General features: G+C 31.5%; 1 protein-coding gene across 1 annotated transcript in view; it reads right to left on the minus strand.

Moving 5' to 3' along the window:
• Positions 1 to 162: 162 nt before the first annotated feature.
• Positions 163 to 9,710, minus strand: part of LOC123010791 — a 31,639-nt gene continuing 22,091 nt past the window's right edge. Inside the window, exons 6-13 of the mRNA XM_044407912.1 lie at positions 8,927 to 9,055; positions 8,682 to 8,781; positions 8,427 to 8,623; positions 4,397 to 4,630; positions 4,114 to 4,306; positions 3,798 to 4,065; positions 521 to 757; positions 163 to 472 (exon numbers count right to left, since the gene is read on the minus strand). Of these exons, the coding sequence (XP_044263847.1) occupies positions 323 to 472; positions 521 to 757; positions 3,798 to 4,065; positions 4,114 to 4,306; positions 4,397 to 4,630; positions 8,427 to 8,623; positions 8,682 to 8,781; positions 8,927 to 9,055 (1,508 nt within the window). The 3' untranslated portion in view covers positions 163 to 322. The remainder of the gene's footprint in view (positions 473 to 520; positions 758 to 3,797; positions 4,066 to 4,113; positions 4,307 to 4,396; positions 4,631 to 8,426; positions 8,624 to 8,681; positions 8,782 to 8,926; positions 9,056 to 9,710) is intronic.

Genomic DNA, 9,710 nt, shown 5'->3' on the forward strand with positions numbered 1-9,710 from the left:
TTGTCCTCTAGCAGTTTTTCAACTTTACAATTTTAATATTGATTGAGATTTTTAAAACCTTAATTTTCACTAATTATCTAATCACAATTATCTATGTTGGTCCGACTTTTGTGGAACATTCTGTATTACGTTCCAAAGAAATTTTAATAAAAACACAACGAGGAAAAAAAAACAGTTTTTATTTACAAGTGTCACAAATACTAAAGTCGCAATTGTTAGTACAAATTTCACAATTGATTAAACTCATCTAAACATTGGTACGAAATGGAGATTAACTACTTTGCTGTAAGGAGCCACCAATTTATATTTCCTGTGGCATCCCTCAATGAAAAACGTTGTACCCTGTAGGCATATCTCTTTGCGCAAATTCACTTGCGAAAATTTTATCGTCCCTGTCCGTCATGTTATACCCCGATTCGTGATACCGCACGGGATAAGTTAATTGATTGCCCTTATCCCACGTATACAACTCCTGAAAAAATTAAGAAAAAAATTGATTACACCTCTAAAATTAACACACCTTATTCCTGTGGTTGTATCCTATCATTGTTGTTTTCCTAAAAGGGTTCGAAAATGCAAGATTAACATCGAGAAGCTTCTCGTTGTAGAGATCGAGAGCGAATCGAATTTTCGTGTTTCTGTCAGTTACGCTGTCCACTGCGTATAACACTCCACAAACAATAAACATTTCCCCTACTTTATTGTGGTTAATGCTTACGTTCCAGATGTAGTTAATTTTCATCAAATTTACATCCATCTAAAAAAACATTCCATAATTAAGTTATCTCAAGCTTTTGCAGGTTGTGAAAAATTACACAATAATAAAAATATACTGCTTTGTACCAAATTTTAACTAAAATTTAAGTTAGTGTTCAAGGGTGAATTGTGTAGAAATTTCCCGTTCTACTTTGTAACAATTTATTGTAGCAATATCTTTCATAACCAGCGCGAGAAATTTTAAATTGAAATAAATCATAGCCTATTTTATTGCACAAATTGAAATTCCAAATGTTTCAACGTAAAGCGTATCACCCAGTGCGATATTCGATATAGTATATCCTTATCTGGGGCAATGTATCTAATGAAATATCTCCCTGAAATTCAACAGAATAAATTTAATTTAATAAATTGCTATATAAAAACACGAAGTAATGGGATGTTACTAATAAGCTAATTATAAAGTAAAGATAAAACCCAAATTCAAACTTAACACAAATTATGTTTATTAAAAATCAATGAAATTATGATTCACAAATATTTCATTCAAATAACCCAAAAAGTATTTTTTTTTCTTTTGCATTTGAAATACCAATCGGGTGCTGAAATAAAATAGTGCAATTTACTTTTACTAGAGGTTGGTGATGGTGATTTTCAGCGGCGTTTTGAGCGATTTCTCTTATTTCAGGTGGTACCTATGTATGAAATATTTGCAGTATTCATTGTTAATTTAACAAAATTTTTGAAACTTGATTCTTTGAAAATCAAACTTTGTGAAATTATTTTATTACCAACCACCACCTTATTAGGGCAAAAGTTCCTAAATTTTGAAAAATTGACATTTAAAGTATTTAAAACGCACAAAATAAAAAAAATAGCATAAAAAACTTGTTTCATAAGTCGCTTGTGGAACTCGTTCTTTATAAAACTCGCTCTTCGCTGCTCGTTTCATAAACCTGCACTCGTTCCACAAAACTTGCCTTACGTAACGTGTTCTTTAATATACTATTATGTAATCGTCACTCAATTTTGGTAAAACGCAACCCAAATTTTCTACACCAACATATTTTTCTTTGAGTTCCCCTGATTTGCTTAATTTTTTCATAGTTTTTCTCTGATGTACCATGATTTCCTCATGATTTTTACTGATTTTTCCCACAATTTTCTTTGATTTCTTTACGATTTCCTGAAGATTTCCCTAAATTCGCAACAAATTAACAAAAAAAGTAAAGGGTTGATGGTAAATAATTTTTGGTTCTTCTCTTTCAAAATGTATTAAACGATGCTACATGTTTTGGCTATTTTTAAATGGCCGTCTTCAGGTCTACAAGAACATACTTGTTTTGTGTAACGTAAGTTAAAAATATTTTATTTTACACAAAATAAATATGTTCTTGTAGGCCTAAGGATGGCCATTTAAAAATGGTCGAATTATGTAGCATCGTTTTATAAATTTTGAGAAAGAAAGACCATATATTATTTACCATTTTTACCCATTACGTAATTATCTCATCATGAATCCAAATATGATATTAACAAAAAAGTAAAAAAATAACTATATGTATGTACAATCAGCGTAGAAAAGATTGTCCTCCCAATAAACCGCGCGTACCCTTAGAGGCTGAACCCATAAACCACAACAATAAATCTATTCCACTGTAAACGTCGTTCATATTTAACAGTATATTCAGTTTGAAGTGAAGCTTAGTTACCGATTTTACTTTCAATTGAATAGATAAATAAAAAATATTTTGAAAAATTCACAACTTTATACCGCAATTAAAAGTTAAGTTAAAAAAATATTTTAATGAATGTTTGATGTTATTTATTTACTAAGATAACAAGTAAATGCCGTTTTAAATGGTATAATAAAATAAACAATATTATTATTAGTAATATCTAATAAAAACCATTTATTGTTAGATATTAAAATGACCAAATCTAACCAGAGGCAATTTAACATAGTGACAGCTTAATCTTTTTAATAAAGTTGCATTTGACAAATTAAATAATTTCATATCATTTTTATTCAATCCAAACAAACTTTGACAACAAACACATCGATTTTCTAAATATTTTACAATTTAATTTTGCTATAATAAACAGAAAATAAAATATTTTAAAAAAATTATAGAATATTTATTATGTAGTAGGTATTTTTTTCTTACTACAACAGTATTTGTTTTATTCGTATTCAAAATTAATTTGCAAATATTATTGTTTTAAAGTTAGAAGTAATCTTTTGGTAACAATTTGTTTATTAATAGGGTAGACAGTTCTCCAATGGCTAGGATTTTTTTTTAATACACAAAAATTAAAATTGATTAATTTAGTTTTAATAAAATAACTTACTTAAATAACAATTATTAGCAAAAACAAATTTGTAAATTTGTTACAATTGTTTTGCGATTGCAATATTTTGGTTGCGAACATCTCAATAGTTCAATTTAAATATGACCATTTTTTAATGATTTTCTTTGATTTCATTTAATTTCCTATGATTTCCTTTGATTTTGCCCTAATTTCTTCATAACTTCCACTGATTTTCCTAATTTTGTTCACCGATATCCTCTGCGGTTTGCTCTTGGACCGTAAACCTTACAAAAATCATTACAATAACTCTTTTTTGAACATGTTTTTTTTTCTAAAAAGAGAATTTAATTTACAAACTTGCATGTATTTTATTTTTAACAATTTTCCCAGATGTGCATTTTCAGTTTCTCTACTGTTATTGCAGTAAACTCCAATCAATTCAAGAGTTTAGTTGTCAAGGAGTTTCAGAAATAGTGACGAAAGCTGAAAGAGTGAAGCAAAAAAGGGCCATTACAGGAATAAAAACACACGATACAACAAAAACGTGTAAGAGAACAGTAGATTTCAGTTCAAAGACAATAAATTGTCTGCTAGCTGAATAAGACGTTAGAGTCCTCAAGTAGGTACTATTGTGGTTATTAACAGTAATTTTCGCCACATCCTTGCTAAATCCTCAACATTGAAAACAAATCTTCCCGTCGTACGCGAGATAAACGAATAAACATGTAAATACCTGTAATTTGCAGCCGCATATTGACAAAACTTACCTTCATAACAGCCGTGTTGTTTGAATCTGGAACGGGGAATATCACCCACAATCCGTTGTCGTCAACACTGAAATCCATGTAGTTGTACTGTGCCGTATAGAGATTCGTCGAATTAGTCGGGTACGGAAAGGGCAAACTCAAATTATACGAATGACTCGTCTGCAGATTAAATTTGATTATTTTGTTGGACGATTTAGCGTTGTAATAGAACGATCCGTTATAAACGACGTGTGCGTTCCCCTGAAACGGGTAACTCAACGAGTAAGTCCTGAAAAAAACACTCAAATCAATTCTTTATTTGAAACTGCATCAAAACCTCGACGGAGCGTTTCTCCTAAACATGGTTTTGTTATCGAACTGGAACAGGTGCTTGGGGTCGTCCTCCTGAGTCACCCAGAATTTTTCAGCGTCTTTTTCAACCAATGGACTGGAGTCGCGCATCCAGCACCCATTGTTGTGGTCGGAATAGCGATGGTACACCGGTTTACCCACCGCGTACAAAACGCAATCTAGAAAATTCAAATAAAGTTTTTGTTGACGCGTTAACCCAAGATAATAAACGAGCCGGGTGATAAATGTCCTGGTAAACGTCCACTTACTGGTGGTCCTGTTTGAGTAATCCTTGTCGTACATTATGTTGCCGAATTTTCGAATATTCCAGCGACTTATGAGGTCGATGAGGGAGACGCCGCTAGCGCTGCAAGCCTCGCACTCGGGGCACTGCACCGGGGGGCCGCAGAGGTCCTCCTCGGAGACTTGGATGGGGGGGAGGTTCCCGAAAATGCTTGTCTTTTTGTCGTTAAGTTGCTGACGCGGCCTGCCTGCCTGTTGTTCTGAAATTTTAATAGTATATTAAAGAACGCGTTTCGTAAGGCAAGTCTTGTGGAACGAGCTCAGGTTTATGAAACGAGTGAAAAATTCGATTTTCAAAAGTGTCAAGTTTCGAAATTTTTTTAAAATTTTGTTGAATTAACAATGAATATTGGTCTAAGGGTAAACCGCAGAGGAAATCGGTATTCAAAATTCGGAAAATCAGAAGACATCATGAAGAAATTAGGGAAAAATCAAAGAAAATCACAGGAAATTAGATAAAATCAAAAAATGCACATGCACAAGTAGATGTTTTTTTCGGAGAGTCCGAGTAGAGTCCCAAAATTTGTAATCCATCATAATGATGTCCGAGTAGAGTTCCAGAGATGGTCGAATAGAGTCCGAAGAGGATTAGCACAGGTAGCCGAAGCTTATCAACTCAGGTAGCCACATCAAGAATGAAAATAATAAAACTACCTGTATACTTTGAAATTGGAAACTCCCCCATATTTGTTTCAAGAGAGGAAAAATATCAAACTGATATTTTACTACTCCTATTACTTTACGTTTTCTTCAAATAGACAAAAAATGCGTACACATACATACCAGGTGAATAAAAAGTATGGAACCAAACGTTTTGTGCTTAAACTATTTATTTTTTGAAAAAACTAATTAATGAGTGATAAAGTACTATAAAAATGTGATGATTTAATAAAAATAAAATTTTTCGAAATTTCCTTTTGTTTTTGAGTTCTACAAAAAAAAATATTTTTTTAAATGGCAACCCACTATAAAATCATTTTTCTCATAAAAGCTATACTCTAAGGATTACAACTATCTGCTTTATATTTAATTTTTTCAAAAAAAATTTTTCACATAAATTGCAATTTTGACAAAAAAAAATCGCATAACTCAAAAACAAAACAAAATTTCGTTCTGAAAATACGATCACATTTTTTATATTAATTTAATTTATATTAATTATTATTTTCTGAAGGCAAATTATTCAAAATAAAACCGCTTGGTTCCATACTTTATATTCACCCTGAATATTTATTGATTAACATACAGGTGTAAATTTATGGTCTATATTTTAAAATGATTTCCAACTATCTTAATAAATCCTAAGTTATTTATCTCGCCATTTTTTAATTGGTCTAACTTCTCATTCAAAAATTTTTTATTCTGCAAAGTTTTTGAAGAGTAATTTTTTTTCATTTTGCTGTGCAGTTCTAATGATACCTAATGTAGGTATCACTTTGAAAATCTGTTAAAACTTTGATGAATTGAAAAATATTGGGGTTTGAATGGTAAAATGAGAGTAGTTAATTCCTTAATGACAATCTTTAAGACTTAAGCTGACCCGGGACTCTTCTCGGACATCTCAATTTTTGTGACCCTTATTAACTTAGGTAAACGGGACTCTACTCAGATCTCCCCGTTTTTTTTACTATTTTTGTTAGTTTGTTCTCAAATTAGGGGAAATCTTGAGAAAATCTTACGGAAAGTTAGTAAAAAGGAATTGAGGAAATCATGGGACTTCAGAAAAAACTATGAAAAATTCAAGCAAATCAGAAGAACTCAAAGGAAAATATGCTGGTGTAGAAAATCTGGGTTGCGGTTTACCTCTCGTTTTCGAATTTTTATGAACTAAATGAAACACCAAAATTGTGTGACGATTTTATAATAGTATATTAAAGAACACGTCTCGAAAGGCAAGTTTTGTGGAACGAGTTCAGGTTTATGAAACGAGCAGCGAAGCGCGAGTTTTATAAAGAACGAGTTTCCACAAGTGACTTAAGAAACAAGGTTTGCTATTTTTTCGAAGTGTCAAGTTTTAAGTATTTTTCAAAATTTTGTTGAATTAACAATGAATACTGCAAATGTTTCATGCACACCACCAGAAAAAAGTGAAATCGCTCAAAACGCTACCGAAAATCACCACTACTAACTTTTAGAAAGTAAATTGTACTAGTCTATTATAGCACCCAAATCGGTGTTGAAATGGCTCATTAAAGCATGGGTTTTGATATAGAAATAAGCTTTCTTTCTGACGTAAAATAGAAAAGAGTATACAGGGTGCGCCAGAACTCGCGCCCCAGAGAAAAATAAGGTAAGATACAAGGAACATGGAAAAAATGTTTAAAAAATTATGTATAAAAATTTCGAAGTTATGAGAGTTTAAGTTTTGCACTTTGACTCTATTTATTTCTGTTGGAACAATAATTTTCCAAGTTTTTTTTGCTATAGGCTATTAAAAGAGGAAACAAGAAAGCTGTATCCTAAATTGTAATTCTGCTCAATGTTATTTGTGGCTTGTATTAGCAAAATTTTTGTCCGTTTACTAAAAAAAAACATATTTAAGACCATCAGTATCATTAAATAGATATAAAAGGAAATCTTGAGAAATTCTTACGGAAAATTAGTAAAAATCATAAGGAAATCATGAGACTTTAGAGGAAACTATGAAAAAATCAAGCAAATTAGGTGAACTCAAAGGAAAATCTGCTGGTGTAGAAAATTTGGGTTGCGGTTTACCCTTCGTTTTCAAATTTTTATAAACTAAATAAAATACCAAAATAGTGTGACGATTTGATAATAGTATACCGGGTGGGGCATCGGTTACGTGCACTTCAAATCGCGACTTCAAATTAATTAAAACTGGCGATATTTCATATACCTAAGTAATTATTGATAGGGTATAATTTGAGAATTTTTCTAATTTTTTTGCATAATAAATGGGTCTGTAACAGTTTTGTGTGTTTTATGAATACTTTCTGTTAATTTACCTATAAAGTTTTTACACTAAATAAATCTGTACTTGTCAGCGCATCGAACTTTGATATCACAATTTCAAATTTTGACTTGGTTAGCCAAATAATCGCTTTTTTTATTTAAACACAAATCCGACCCGTGATTTATGACAAAATGGTATAATTTGCCAACAAAAGAATCATTTACTGGTAGCCGACCGCTTTAAAGGGTCTTTTTATTGTAAACCTTGGAATCTTACCCCAATTGCAGTTCCCCATTGTCACCTAAATTTACGATGGCACAAGTAGAAGGTCATAAATAAAAATGATTTTCAAAGTTAAGATGGAAAATTGCGTTTAATTCAAAATCTAATTGGTATTTTTTTTTTCTGATTTTGTAAACAATTGTAGGAAGTGAATCTGCGTAGGTCAGTATAAAAATTAGAATTAAATTTTTTGGGAGAAAATTACTTTTTATTTTTTTTTGGCTTTGTTTGTGAATGAAAAATTACCACAAAATTAGAGAATGTACCTTACTAATGCCCAGGTAAGTGTGAAAAAATTCAACAATTTTATTTAATTAGAAGTGGGGATTTTCTTTTTGGGCGTAACGGATGTCCCACCCGGTATTAAAGAACACGTCTCGAAAGGCAAGTTTTGTAGAACGAGTTCAGGTTTATGAAACGAGCAGCGAAGCGCGAGTTTTAAAAAGAACGAGTTTTTTGCGCGTTTTGCGTACTTTTTTTAACATAAAAGTCAATTTTTCAAAATTTAGGAATTTTTGTTCTAATAAGGTGGTGTTTGGTAATAAATGTCACAAAGTTTGAAAAAATCGATTTTCATTACTGCAAATATTTCATGCACACCACTTGAAATAAGAGAAATCGCCCAAATACCGCTGAAAATCACCATTACCAACCTCTAGAAAGTAAATTGTACTAGTCTATTTCAGCACCCAAATTAGTTTTGAAATGTCTCATTAAAGCATCGGTTTTGGTATCGAAACAAGCTTTCTTTCAGACGCAAAATAGAAAAAAGTAGTTTTAATTTTTAATGAAAAATTTACCTTGAATTTGGAGTTCTCCCCGGATGGTTTTCAGTTCGTTCTTACTGACGCAGTAGTATTTATAAGTCATGTCGTTTGAATGTACTCTGGTGATATTGAGCTGCATTCTCGCTTTATAAAGATCCCTGTCTAGCGAGTTGTCAATTTGGTACTTATTTCCGTTTTCTAAGAGACGTCCATCAGATCTCTCCCAATACCTGAAATAAACACGTTTTGTATTAAAGGAAATCTTATTCAGGTGGTGTTCAACAATACCTAATAGATTCCGGGAAAGCTTCGGTTTCGCATTCAAGAACGGCGGAAGATCCCGTCGGCACTTCGACCACCTGATTGTATATCCGGATAAGAGGCGGAACTATTACAAAAGACAGTGATTGATTGATAACGAAACTCTATTTGTTCAGTTTTTTGCACTAATGGAAAGTTTTTTCGTGTACTCGTCAAGGAATAAATTCAAACTAAATCCAGAAAAATAAAATGCGTAAACGGGTTTTACTCACAATAGACTTCCAAATTAAAAGTTTGGGTTGCTTGAGGTGGGATTCCGTTGTCTGCAATGCATTTGTATTGCCCCATATGCACTCTGTTAACTCTTGTTATATTTAATGTGTGGCCTGAAACTCCCGTATCTGCAAAATTCAGCTAATTAGAACATTTCAATTGTTCTCGTGTGTTATAAAAACTAGATCTCAACCATGAAATGTACGGTTTTTAAATCAGTTTTTTATGACAAAAAAAGTAACGATTTCTAGAAGCCAAATATTTATTGACAGCTTTTTTAACAGCTTTTATGTTCTTCAGTAATTTCTCACGAAACAAATAAAGTAGATTTTTTAGGAAAAAAGTAGACATATTTGGAGAAAATAAAGAACATTCTTTGAGCACTGTTTAAAAGAAATACAAATTATTGTTTTACTAAAACTAAAAGTGATAGGGTAAATCCGGGAAAGGTAGATCAGCGGGGGAAATGGAATTTAGAAACTTTGTAGAACTCCATCTGGCATACAAAATGATAAAATAAATAAAGTAAAAATACGAAAATACATTCAGTTTACGCAAATACTTAATCGAAAATTAAGAACAGTTTTTTAAATATTCAAGGAAACATGTTTTTTTATTTTGTTACATTTATAAGTAGTCTTGAAGAAAAATATTTTTCTGAAAATACTGTATTTTAGGTACTTAACATGAATAACTTTTTCAGTCTGTTTTAACGAAATCTCACAAAAAAAGTGAAATTTTTAAAATTATCTATAAAAAAAAACAAATGTGTTGCTCCAAAAC

The sequence above is a fragment of the Tribolium madens genome, unplaced genomic scaffold (assembly GCF_015345945.1).
Source record: "Tribolium madens isolate multiple individuals breed KSU strain unplaced genomic scaffold, Tmad_KSU_1.1 Scaffold_91;HRSCAF=231;Tcas5.2_LG7, whole genome shotgun sequence".
Classification (NCBI taxonomy): Eukaryota; Metazoa; Arthropoda; class Insecta; order Coleoptera; family Tenebrionidae; genus Tribolium; species Tribolium madens.